At 39.1% G+C, this 14,136-nt stretch overlaps 1 protein-coding gene across 2 annotated transcripts in view; it reads left to right on the forward strand.

The window, feature by feature from the left end:
* The window catches only part of NLK (nemo like kinase), a 116,949-nt gene that overhangs the window by 62,595 nt on the left and 40,218 nt on the right, over positions 1-14,136 (forward strand). For both annotated transcript variants that reach the window (XM_060756972.2, XM_060756970.2), the window contains exon 3: positions 1,764-1,819. In XM_060756972.2, coding sequence (XP_060612955.2) covers positions 1,764-1,819 — 56 coding nt within the window. The remainder of the gene's footprint in view (positions 1-1,763; positions 1,820-14,136) is intronic.

A 14,136-nucleotide genomic window follows, 5' to 3' on the forward strand; every position in this document is an offset into this window, starting at 1 on the left:
TATGTGAGGGAAAGTCATAGGGAGGAGGGAGCAAGCTTGTGTTCTGCTGCCCTGGAGAGTAGGACGCAATGGAACAATGGCTGCAAACTACAAGAAAGGAGATTCCATCTGAACATTAGGAACAACTTCCTGGCTGTGAGAGCCGTTCAGCAGTGGAACTCTGTGCCCCGGAAGTGCTTTGAATGCAATTATCCTGCTTCTTGGTAGGGGGTTGGACTGGATGAGTCATGAGGTCTCTTCCAGCTCTATGATTCTATGTTCCAGAAGCATTCTCTCCTGAAATTTCATCCACATCTATGGCAGGCATCCTCAGAGGTTGTGAGATCTGTGGAATGTCCAGGGTGGGAGAAAGAACTCTTGTCTGCTTGAGGCAAGCAGACCCACTAAGAAAATCCCACAAGTGCTATGTTCAGCAAAGGATAAGAGAGATCCTCTCTGCAGACGTCTCCCGTATCCATGCAGCTGTGGACAAGTCTACATAGGGACCCCCAAATGTAGTAGCATTGCTCAGTCCCAAATCAAGGAACATTAAAGGCACTGCAGATTAATCCAACCAGAGAAGTCAGCCATAGCAGAGCACCTGAGAACACAGAAATGCTGGACCACTCTCGCAACCACCATGTCAGACTACACTGAGAAGCCATTGAAATCCACAAGAAGTATGTGGAGAATTTTGACAGAAAGGAGGAAACCATGAAAATGAACAAAATCTGGCTACCAGTATTAAAAAACTCTAAAATCATGACAGTAAATAAAGAGCAACACTCAGAAAACAGGGGAATTCTAAACAAGAATCAATCAGGGCCAGCTAACATCTCCCAACAAAGGATCCCCCAGGCAGGAAGCAGCCAGGCTTTGAAGCTGCAAGGCCATTAAATACTAATCAAGGTGGCTAGCCTTTGGGATTGTGCAATGAGGCAGCGATAGGAACCCTTAGTATGCCAACCAAATTCAATATGGTTGTTGAGACAGTTTTAACTAGTGGATTTTAACATCAATATAAGTGATTTTAATGCTTTTGTATGTGTATGGTGTTATATGTTTCGGCATTGAATGTTTGCCGTTTATATGTTGTGCTCCGCCCTGAGTCCCCTTCGGGGTGAAAAGGGCGGAATATAAATGCTTTAAATAAATAAATAAACAAACAAACACTGCAAATAAATAAACAAATACCGCAAATAATAATCAGGGTGGTCAACTGCAACATTTACACTTGCCTCAAGCAGACAAGAGTTCTTTTTCCCACCCTGGACATCATTCCACAGATATATAAACCCCACTTGCCTAGTTTCCAGCAGACCTCCCAATCTCTGAGGATGCCTGCCATAGATGTGGGTGAAACATCAGGAGAGAATGCTTCTGGAACATGGTCAGACAGCCCGGAAAACTCAGAGCAACCCAATAAAAACAATGTCTTTTCCTCTTTCAAGATGCTGGTTTCACAATGTAAATAGTAATACATGTTGATTTAGTTACTATAGGAAAAAGTTCACTGAGTGTCCTGACAGGTTCACACCAATGTCTGAATATTAGTAGTGATGATCAGAAGCAGGTTCTATTTTCTGTTTGTCCCCTGTGATAACTGATTTTTTGCATGCCTTTGCTGATCCAAAATGCCTGATTATAATGAATATTGTAGCTTTTGTAGAGTCTCCAATGGATCCACTAATGGATTAAAGTTACACCATCTTTGTTTTTACAGCTTTGTTTTGAAGGTAAAGAGTATTTGAGGTATTCATATCTGCTTTCCTCTTATTTCCTAGGTACTCTCTGCTCTTGACATTCTTCAGCCACCACACATTGACTACTTTGAAGAAATGTATCCTATACATTGAATAAATAATCCTAAATAACTCCCCTGGTTTGAATTTGCAATCTCCAAGCTTTATGACATCAGCAAGGATGGTAGGTAGACATCACCTTGTCATAATGGAAGCTGTTGATTACTTATTATGGATATTTTTGTGGCAGTGTGACTGAATAGTTGATAGAAAAATTGAAACATATATTTAAGCTTGTGGGCAAAGTCTTTAGAGAAAAGTGGCATCAGTAGGAAATTGTAATCTGCAAAATATTCACAGAGTTCAAAATCCTTGAATAGTAGAGAGGCTTTTTTACCAACATGTCTTGGAATATGTATACTTCGTGTGGTTTCATTTCTTTTTGACATAGTATATTGGTTTTAAGGGAATTTAAATACAGCAAAAGGCAGGCAAGCATTTTCCTTATTATTTATTTTATTTTATTTATTTACCGCTATTTCTACTCCATCCATATCAGCCTGAAGGCGACTCAGGGCGGCGAACAAGTCGGCACAATTCGATGCCATATATAAAATACATACATTGATAAAAGTAAAAAAATCACTCTACATTTAAAAGCATAAAAACAGTGAACAATAAATTTTTTAATACTGTCTTCATGTTCAGTCATCATCCGTTCCTAGATCATTTTCCGATTCAAGTTTTTCTGATTATGTTGAGATTCCAAAAGCTTGCTCAAAGAGCCAAGTTTTCAGTTTTTTTTCAAAAGGTCAGGAGGGAGGGAGCCAATCTAATGTTCCGAGGCAGGGAGTTCCACAGCAGGGGGGTCACCACAGAGAAGGTCTTGTCTCTCATCCCTGCCAGACGTGCTTATTATTCTGTTAGATTTTTCAAAGTGCAAATCACTTCTGCTTTTGGTTCTCAAGGACTAGTGGTTTTTTGTCTGGGAAGTAGGTTCCGCAGGAAAATTGCATAAGAAAACTTTGTATCACTGTTTCCTTGGTATCTAGGTACTAAATGGAGTCTGTTCTCACAGACATGCCTACTGTACGGTCAGGGTTTTTGTTTTTTTTAATAGGAAATTTAATTTAGTAATCAGACCTTGTTTGGCTCCAAATCTTATATTTTTGGTTGACATTGTGACTGCAAGAGGTGCTTTTTGATCTCCATCATTTATTTATTTACTAGCTTGAGGACCCAGGTTATTTGAGAAAGGCATTGTTTGTGTGGGCTCCAAGTTTAGTCAAGATGCAATGTTGTCTGGGTTTAGTGGGTGTTGGTGAACCATAGCTCCATGGTTCATCCTCCTCCAAACCGCACCAAAAGGTAGAATGGGTCATGGGGGTTCTAGGTGCCAAGTTAGGTCTTGATCAGTCATAGGTGTGGGTTGCAATGGTCTTAGGAATTGAGTGAAGCAACTGCAAGTCACATCATCCCTGGTCCATTAGCCCACAAACCCCACCTAGATGTAGTGTAGGTCATGGGGGCTCTGTGTGCCAAGTTTGCTCTTGATCAGTCATTTATGTTGGTTGCAGTGGTCTCAGGAAGTGAGTGAAAGTACTGCAAGTCCCATCATCCATGGTCTGCCCTTCTCCAAACTGCACCAAGATGTAGAGAGGGTCATGGGGGCTCTGTGTGGCAAGTTTGGTCTTTATCGGTCATTGGATGAGGTTTGAATGGTTTCAGGAAGTGAGTAAAGGTACTGCATGTCCCATCTTCCATGGTCCATCCTCCCCAACCCATACCAGAATGTTGAGTGCGTCATGGGCACTCTGTGTGCCAAGTTTGGTCCAGATCTGTCATTGGTGGGCATCACAATGTTCTGTGGGAGCCGAAGTGTTTGAAAGTACTGCAAATCCCATCATCCATTGTCCATCCTCCCCCAAACATGTTCAGTGCTATGTTCACCTGCTTTGTATGGGCAGATTTATGCCAGACAGGGCAGGCATACTCAACAGTTGAATAAGACAAAGCCAGGGCTGGTGTTTTTCTTAATTTTGGGTCTGCACCCCATCCACTACCAGTAAGTTTCCACAGGATGTTATTGCATGCAGCTACTTTGTGCTTGGTGTTCATACAGTGTTTTCTAAATGTTAGTGTTTGGGCTAAGATGGCGCAAGATAGTTAGGATAGAAACAGTGTTTGAGGTCTTGGCCTTCCCAGGTAACTTTCAATTTCCTGTTAGCTTCACGATTACATAGGTGGAAAGCACACACTTGTGTCTTGGCAGAGTTGAACTTCAGGTGGTTATCTTTGTAGTAGCTGGAGAGATCATTAAAGGATTCCATGCTTCGATTTGAACCTTAGAGCCCCGAACTCAAATCTTTCAATATCTGGGAATATGTAATTAGCAAATGATGCTCCCCTCTTCTTGTTAGACTTTCTATTTTGTCATTCTGTGTTTAGAAATTTATTTATTTATTTATTTACTACATGTATATACCGTTTTTCTCCCCCTAAGGGAACTCAAACATTATAATGGCAAAATTCAGTGCCATACATACATATGAATACAAAAAAAATTAGCAAGACAATAATATATAACTATAAATTAACCTCCGGCAGGAAGGTAACGGCGCTCCATGCAGTCATGCTGGCCACATGACCATGGAGGTGTCTACGGACAATGCCAGCTCTTTGGCTTAGAAATGGAGATGAGCACTGCACCCTAGAGTTGGACACAACTGGACTTTATGTCAGGGGAAAAACTTTACCTTTACCTATAAATTAACCTAACCAAGTTAAAACATAAACATAAAATAACATTTAGGTATAAAGCATAAAAAAATAAACATCAATAATACAATAACATTTATATTAAAAAAACCCTGATTAACAACATGATTTAAAAACAGTCATGAAACTCAGGCCATCCAAAATCAAGTCCATAGTTGTTCCATTGGTCCGTTCACTATTCCTCATTATCTTATCGCACTGCAAGCTTTGCTGTCTGAAAGCTTGGTCACATAACCACATTTTTACTTTCTTCCTGAATGTCAGGAGGGAGGGGGCTGCTCTAATTTCACTGGGGAGGGAGTTCCATAACCAAGGGACCACCACTGAGAAGGTCCTGTCTCTTGTCTCCACCAATCGTGCCTGCGAAGGAGGTGAGACTGAGAGCAGGGCCTCTCCAGATGATCTTAATCTCCAAGATCGTTCATAGAGAGAGATACATTCAGACAGGTAAGCTGGGCCGGAACCATTTAGGGCAGAGGTCCTCAAACTAAGGCCTGGGGGTTATTTACCCAGCCCTCTTTCAGGGTTAGCCTAAGTCAGAAATGACTTGAAAGCAAACAACAACAACAATCCTGTCTCATCAGCCAAAAGCAGGCCCACACTTCCTATTGAAATACTAATAAGTTTATATTTGTTAAATTTGTTCTTCATTTTAATTATTCTGTTTTTAAAGTGTGTTTTGTACTAAGATGTGTGCAGTGTGCATAGGAATTCATTCATGGTTGTTCATGGTGACAATTTTTATACATATTTTGTTTTGTTAATCTTATGGTTATGTTGTTTTTACTTTGTATGTTCTGTGATTTTTACCTGGGAACTGCTCTGCACCCCCTCGAGGCGATAGAGCAGTATATAAATAAAGTTTTAATATTTTTTTTAATTTTATTTCCAAATTATAATCCTGCCCTCCAACAGTTTGAGCGACAGTGACCTGGCCCTCTGTTTAAAAAGTTCGAGGACCTCTGGTTTAGGGCTTTATAGGCTACATAATAATAATAATAATAATAATAATAATAATAATAATAATAATAATAATCTTTACTTATACACGGCCACCATCTCCCCAAAGGGGACTCGGAGCGGCTTACATGAGGTCAATACATTACAACAACATAAAATATAAACAACAAAATAACATCACAATGAAATAAATAAACCAATCAAGTAAAATAAACAGTACAAAATAACATAATGGAAAATAAAACACAGTGGGTGGGCCAAATGCACGACATAAAATGATAAAACATTGGATGAGATAGCAATGAAAAGGTAAATTTGTGGGGGAGGATCTCATAGGGGACTGAACAGTGGAATTAGACTTTCAGTAAGGTGGGGAAAAGTACAATATGAGGGAAGCAGTGTAGGTGAAACAACAGGACTGGAATACATGGTCACTAAAGCCAACACTTTGAATTGTGCTCGGTAGCAGAATGCCCCATTTAGAAATCTGGCTGCCACCCGTTGGACCACTTGAAGCTTCCGAACAGTCTTTAAAGGCAGCCCCACGCAGAGCATGTTGCAGTAGTCTATCCTTGATGTAACAAGAGCGTGGACCACCATGGCCAAGTCAGACTTCCCAAGTTAATAATGCAACATTTCCATTCTTGTTATTGTTGTATCTTTCACCAAGTTTGAACTTGTTTGATTATATATATATAGAGAGAGAGATTGAGGGAGAGAGAGGCAGTTTCAAGGAGAATGTAAGTGGAACCTACTGAGCCAAGGACAGTCGTTCAAAATAAGAATTGTGTTGTGCCTCTTCAGGGAGTTTACCAGCTTACAGACCTAAAGATCTTAAAGGCCACAGTCTGCCTAGACTCATCCAGCTAATCTATTGCTATATTTAGAGCTAACTTAAAACATTAGAGCAGATAAAAAGATAATTGCTGTAAAACTCAGAAAAGGCTTTGCTACCGTTTCATCTGGAGGGAAAGTCACACAGTAGATTTCTGGATAGAATTTGTGCAGAGTTTTTTAAAGGCCTCCTTCAAACGTAATGGACAGATTTTACAGTATTTGCCACACTATGGATGCCAAATTGATGGCAAGAGCCTCATGCTTAAGCTTAAAAAGGTATTTATTAGGAGGGTTTAATGAAGTAGAATGGCTTCAGAAAGTGAGAAGGAAATTCTGCTCATGGTAGACGCCATCTACTCCAGTTGTGTTGTGCTGAAGCTGGGGTCTCTTCCAAAGAGTAAGGATTTCCATCTCGTAGGCTTAGGAAAGAAATTAGAAACAGCTTTATTATTATTATTATTATTGACACAAAAGCACAGTATGTCACAGCAAACGAGATCTATATGCTGGATTTCGTATCACAAAATCACAAGTCGAACACTTCCCAAGCATCTACGACTGTGTGATGTATTTTCAAATGATGCGCGCAGATCCAAGTAAGGTGGCCTTTTGCAGTTGACAGATCGTGATTTTGTCGATGTTTATTGTTTCCAAATGCCGGCTGAGATCTTTTGGCATGGCACCCAGTGCGCCGATGACCACTGGGACCATCTGTACTGGTTTATGCCAGAGTCTTTGCAGTTCGATTTTGAGGTCTTGATAGCGGCTGAGTTTTTCCTGTTGTTTTTCCACAATGCGACTGTCACCTGGAATTGCAACATCAATAATCCAGACTTTTCTCTTTTCCACAGTCGTGTTGTCTGGTGTACTGTGTTCCAAATTTTGACAGTCTGGATTCAAAAGTCCCACAGTATTTTTGCGTGTTTATTTCCTAAGACCTTTGCGGGTTTATGATCCCACCAATTCTTTGCTGCTGGCAGGTGGTCCTTGTGACATAAGTTCCAGTTAATCATCTGAGACACAGAGTTTGTAGTCTTTGTTTGTAGTCCGTCTGTGCGATTTTCTTGCAACAGCTGAGGATATGATCCATGGTTTCATCAGCTTCCTTGCACAGTCTGCATTTTGGGTCATCCGCTGATTTTTTAATCCTGGCCATAATGGCATTGGTTGTGATGGCTTGCTCCTGGGCTGCAAGAATCAGGCCTTCTGTCTCCTTCTTCAGGGTTCCATTCATGAGCCATCACCAGGTCTTCTCCTTGCCAACGTTTCCTTCAATCTTCTCAAGGAACTGCCCGTGTAAGGCTTTGTTGTGCCAGCTGTCAGCTCTGGTTTGGAGTGCAGTTTTCTTGTACTGACTCTTTCGCTGCTGTGCTTTGAGAAGTTTCCGATTATTGACTTCAATTAAAGCAGGTTCTTGGCTTTCCTTGACATATTCTGCCAGGGCATGTTTTTCTTCTTCAACTGCTTGTTTGACTTGTAAAAGTCATCTGCCCCCTGACTTTCTAGGCAGATAGAGCCAGTCAACATCACTGCGAGGATGTAATGAATTATGAATGGTCATGAGTTTTCTTGTTTTTCTGTCCAAATTGTCCAGTTCTGCCTGCATCCAGTTTATGATGCTAGCAGTATATCTTATGACAGGTATGACTCAGGTGTTTATGGCCTTGATGGTATTGCCTCCATTGAGCTTGCTTTTGAGAATTTTTCTGACCCTTTGAATGTATTCTTTGCTGACCACAGTTTTCACATGTTCATGTTTGATGTTGTCCAGCTGTAGTATGCCCAGATATTTCTAGGCCTCTGGCTGGTGACACTTGATTGCATTGCCATTGGGCATATTTATGCCCTCACTTTCAATGATTTTTCCCTTCTTCAGTTCCACTGTCGAACATTTGTCCAAACCAAACTCCATGTTGATATCTGTGCTAAAGATTCGGACAGTGTTAGTCAGTGACTGGATTTCAGTTTCAGTTTTCTCATACAGCTTCAGGTCATCCATGTACAGCAGATGTGAAATTTTGTGAGATCTCTGAGACATTTGATAGCTGAGGTTTGTTTTTTGTAAGATTGTTGACAGAGGGATCATGGCAATGATGAAAAGCAGTGGGGACAATGAGTCTCCCTGGAAAAATCCTCTTCTGATGTTGACAAGTCCATAGTTTTCATTTCCAACAAACAATTCAGTTTTCCAGTGCTTCATCATCATCATCATCATCATCATCATCATCATCATGTTGTTATTATTATTATTATTATTATTATTATTATTATTATTATTTACAACATTTCTACCCCGCCCTTCTCAACCCCCAAGGGGGGACTAAGAGCAGCTAATACTGGCAACAATTCAATGCCGCAATATCACAATATAACAACAATATAAAACCATAAAAACACAATAAATTAAAACAATAACATTAATTAATTAATCATATGGTCCAATTCAATGTCCAAAGTGCTGTTGCGCCTGCTAGCCAAAAGCCTGGTTCCAAAACCACAATTTCAGTTTTTCCCTGGGACTAAGAGCAGGGCCTCCCCGGTGGATCTTAAAACTACGAGGTGGAACGTAGAAGAGGGGAAGGCTTTGTCTTCCCCTCTTCAGAAAGACCTCCATCTTCTCTCTGTCAGTTTAGGGAAATGACCAGAAAGTTACAGTGGACTTCTAATTACTACTCCAACACAAGCAAGCAAATATCATGATAAATCTAGTAAATCACATTTACTCTTCTAAGCAGCACCTTCCGTCACATAATGTTCACCTGCAGGGATGAACTTAGATGCTGTGTTTTCTTAGTGTACTATTGAGCTTGAGGTATCTGCAGAGGGGAACAGGAGGATGCCCATCATCAAGTACCATGTGGGCATGTCGGGTTAGAAACCCTTCCAGGGGGGAATCCTGCAAAGTTAGTAGAGATGATCTCCACAATTGACAGAGTTATGAGGCGGTTGGAGCATTTCTTTACCTCTAAGGAGCCTCTAAATCCCTTGGAGCCACATTTAGGCCTATTGCACTCCAGGCCTGGAAACACCTATGACCACCGCACCACACAAGAGTTCAGGAATATAAGCAAATAATTTATTGTAAAACATATAAAAAAGAAAAAAAGCAGGAATAAGAAAGGAAGATATATAATCCAAAAAGGTTTTGCAACACGTGGTAACCAAACAATAATTCCAATGTCCCATAAAGTTCCAGAGGTGACAAAATCCAGGAACAGCCAGAAATCACAGGTATAGCATAAGTCCATAAGCAAGAAGTAGTAAAAACTTGAACATGAACAGGAACATAGAAAGCTACCAGGATATTAAAATCCAAACCCAAGGCTTGACTTGAACCAAGAACAAGAGAACTCAGGCTTAGCTTCTCACTATAGCGCAGCGTTACCTGAACTGCCTTTAAGATAAACAACTTGTTGTTTGATAGACACCCATGAAAGCATGACGTTTCCTGTGAATTTTCTCCCCAACTTTCCCACGTAATCTCTTAGACTGGCATAATCAATTTTTGGCTCTGATTTGTAAACAAAGACTTTTGTTGATCTCTGTAGCAACAGGTGGTTTCTCCTGGGAACCCTCCTTATCACTCAGCTCTTCACTCGATTCCTTATCTGGTGTTGCTACTTCTGACTCCTTGGACTGACCTTGAGGCCCTGCACTTTCTGAGCCAGTTTTCTCACAGAGAGAAACATCATTTCCCAGACCAGAATTTCCCAGATTTGAGCTCCCATCACTTTGTGCCACAGGAAAGCCCACAATCCTCTCTAAATCATCAGCCTCTTGCTTATTTATTTATCGAGTCATCAGCAACCAGTCAATTATATTACATTTCTAACAGAACAAAGCAAACAAACAGACAAAATACAAAATTTGTGAGTTTGGTAGTTGATTAAATGATTAAATCAGCCTCTTGCTGATCTACAACAAGGCCACTGAGCACATTTTGCCCCACTCCTAGTTTAGTTAGTTAGATTATTTTACTTGTTGGACCATCTCTGTTATCTTGAGGGTTTTGCAGGAACACTGTTAGTTGAGATAATAAAGAGCATGTCAAGGATGTTGAGCACTGAAAGGCTTCTGGGGATGAACACCATTTGTTGCCCTCCTTTATTGAAGCCGGTTGGTTTTTCCTTCTGATCCTTTTTCTTTGACTACAGGGCTATATGAAACAACCTTGTAGTGAGAATGTGACTTATGAGTTCCCAATCGTCCATCCCTGCTCCAGACACACAAATAAGGAGTTGCTTGTATTTTCAGATATGCACACATCAAAGGTGTCGGACAAGTCTGGAGTTCTTTTAGTGGAAAATAGATGGGTGGAAGTAATACATTTCTCGTGATTCTGTCATATTTATGCCTTAACAACAACAATAACAACAGAACTTTATTTATAATGTAATACAATATAATACTAATAATAATAATGATATGATATTATAATTACCGTATATATTTTATATTACATGTAATATTACTAATAATATTACAATATAATGGTATAGTACATTATAGTAATATATAATACTGATATTGTACTATGCTAATAATATAATATATTGTATACTAGCCGTCCACTGCCATGCGTTGCTGTGGCCCAGTCTGTGTATATGTGTTTTGTGTATGTATGTATGTATGTATATGTATGTGTATATATGTATTTTTGCGCATGCATTGTAATGTATTTCTTACTTTTTGGCTTTTTAGTCTCTTCCACTGTATTTTTCAGTGTTTTTATGAGCGATGGTCATTTGTTGACCTGATAGTTTTGTTGTGTCCAAATTTGATGTCAATTTGTCCAGTGGCTTTACAGTTATGTTAATCCCACAAACGAACATTGCATTTTTATTTATATAGATGTGTGTGAGTGTGTATATGTGTATGTATGTATATTGTGTGCATGTGTGTGTGTGTGTGTGTGTGTGTGTGTATGTGTGTGTGTGTGTATATATATATATATATATATATATATATATATATATAGTAAGCTGCTCCGAGTCCCCTTCGGGGTGAGAAGGGCAGCATATAAATATTGCAAATAAATAAATTAAATAAATATTTATCTTCCACCCTATCTCCCCAAGGGGATTCAGGGTGGATCACAGTACACATACACGGCAAACATTAAATGCTGTTTTAGATAGACAGGGCAGAGACAAACAGAAGAGAAAGGAGGTATGTTGTGTCGATGTCCAGCTTTTTTGGCACCTTGGAGGTTGTTGAATCCAGCTACAGGGGAGTCCTGTCACGCTATCCTCTACGATGAAGAGCCGTTAGGACTCCTCCTTTTTGGTCGCTGGGCATTTTCAGATCTTTTCTTTATGGTGTTGTAAAATACCTTCCCTGCTTGTTTTTTGCAGTACCTAATTTCTCTACCTACAGCTTAAGCTGTTTTCTAACTGCTTAGTTAAACAGTAAGCTGGGCTGACAGTCAGGAGCTCACGCCGGCCCAGGGCTTCGAACTGGCAACCTTTCGTTTGGTAGATTTTATCATTGCTGGTGATTTACCAGCTGTGCTAAAGCCCAGCCTTTATGTTTTCTGCATCAGTGGTCTGGGGCTGCCAGCCAGTTGGAGCACAATACAGAAAGCCCTTGCCTATGGTGAAAAGTTTGCTTTTGCTCTCTTATAGACAAGCACTTGGGTGCTGAGCAACGTTATGTTTCACGCATGTCAGTTTAGATAATTGCAAGGGCCTATTTCTCAAATTTACATGTTTAGTGGAGGAGAAACGCCGCTTTAATTCACAACAGTCTGCATAAGTGATCAAGGGATCTTGATTCTTGAGTCACACATGGCACCGGGACTGTTCATTTCCATCATGTTTAGGAGAATACTAAAAGCCGTTGATAAAAGCAGTTAACAGCTCTGGGTCTCCTTAGCGAGGAAGGCTAGGCTGTTCTCTCCTTTGCTTTTCTTTTATCTGCAAGTGAATACTTTTTTTAAAAGGCTAACTGTTAACCAGAGCTGGTGTAGTATCATAATTTTATTACTGCAAGAGACCAGCTCTGGAAACCCATTTGATGACCTTGAGCAGGTTGCCTGCCGCTCTCTGCCTCCGAGGAAGGCAATGGCAAACCTCCTCTGAATAAATCTCGTCAAGAAAACCCATTAATTGGATTGCCATAAGATGGATTTGACTTGGAGGCGTATAACAAGACAAGACTTCAGGCAATTGACTGGATACTGAGGAAAGGGGCTGCAGGCTGAACTTTCCTTATATGTTTTTAATTATATGTATTTGATTATATGTGTTTAGTTATGCATTTAATTGTTTTGAACTATGTATTGAAATTGGATTCTAATTGTGGATTTAATCTTCCATATCGGTCCTCTTCTTTATGTAATATTTCTGCAAGTCCCATTTTTGGATGGAAGGTATGACATACATCCAATGAAATCGATGAATTCATTCATTGTAATTGGATGATTTCATTTTAATAATTCTGATACAAAATAAGTCTTATTTCTCTTTTACTACTACTATACAAGCAGGGCCATATGAGAACAAGCTGTATAAAGAAAATCTATTTATTTATTTACAGTATTTATATTCCGCCCTTCTCATCCCGCAGGAGACTCAGGGCGGATTACAATGTACATATACATGGCAAACATTCAATGCCATAGACACACAACATATATAGATAGACACGCAGAGGCATTCCAGCTTTTTGATGAGAGTATTCTGGCCACCAGGGAGCTGTCGCTTCACCGTCCATTTGTGACACTGATGAAGTACTTCCTTATTCTTTGCATGCTTTCTGGATATTTTTATGGCGTCGTAAATTAGTTAAATTAGCCTCCCCACATACGCGGTACCCAAATTTCCTACTTGACAGATGCAACTGTCTTTCGGGCTGCAAAGGTCAACAGCAAGCTACACAAATTGGTCGGAAGCTCACTTTGCCCCGGGTTGGCTTCACACTCATGACCTTTTGGTCAGTAGCGATCTTAATGCAGCTGATTCCCAGCCATCTTTGCCACAGTCCCGATTGAATTTTTATTTTTTTCCTTTGAAATAAACAAAATGAACATACTGTATGTACTCGAGCCGATCTGAATATAAGCCAAGGCACCTAATTTTACCATAAAAAATTGGGAAAACGTATTGAATTGAGTATAAGATGAGGGTGGGAAATGCAGCTGATACTGGTACATTTCAAAATAAAAATAGATACCAATAAAATTACATTAATTGAAACATCTGTAGGTTAAATATTTGCATAAATTGTAATTTAAGATAAGACTGTCCAACTCTGATTATTTATTTATTTATTTATTTACGATATTTATATCCTGCCCTTCTCGAACCCGAAGGGGACTCAAGGCGGCTTATAGATTAAACCCTTATTCGAACCTTCTTCAATGTAAATGTGTTTACGTATCCTTCCAATAATAATAGAGAGTCAAACAATAAATGTAATAATAATAATAACAAAAATAGAGTAAAAATGGAAAAGTAATGAACAGTATTAATAGAGTGAAATAATAAATGTAATAATAATAATAAATGGAGTAAAATAATAAATGTAATAATAAATAGAGTAAAATAATGAATGTAAAAATAATAAATAGAGTAAAATAATAAATGTAATAATAATAATAACATTAATAATAGAGTGAAATATTAAATGCAATAATAAATGTAATAAAATAAGAATAGAAAAATAATGGGAATGTAATAATAATAAATAGAGTAAAAGAATAAATGTAATAAAATAAGAATAGAGTAAAATAATGGAAGTGTAACAACAACAACCACAAAAACAACAATAGAGTAAAATAATAAATAACTTTGACTCGAGTATAAGTTGAAGGGGGCTTTTTCAGCCTAAAAATGGGCTG

The sequence above is a fragment of the Anolis sagrei genome, chromosome 11 (assembly GCF_037176765.1).
Source record: "Anolis sagrei isolate rAnoSag1 chromosome 11, rAnoSag1.mat, whole genome shotgun sequence".
NCBI lineage: Eukaryota > Metazoa > Chordata > Lepidosauria > Squamata > Dactyloidae > Anolis > Anolis sagrei.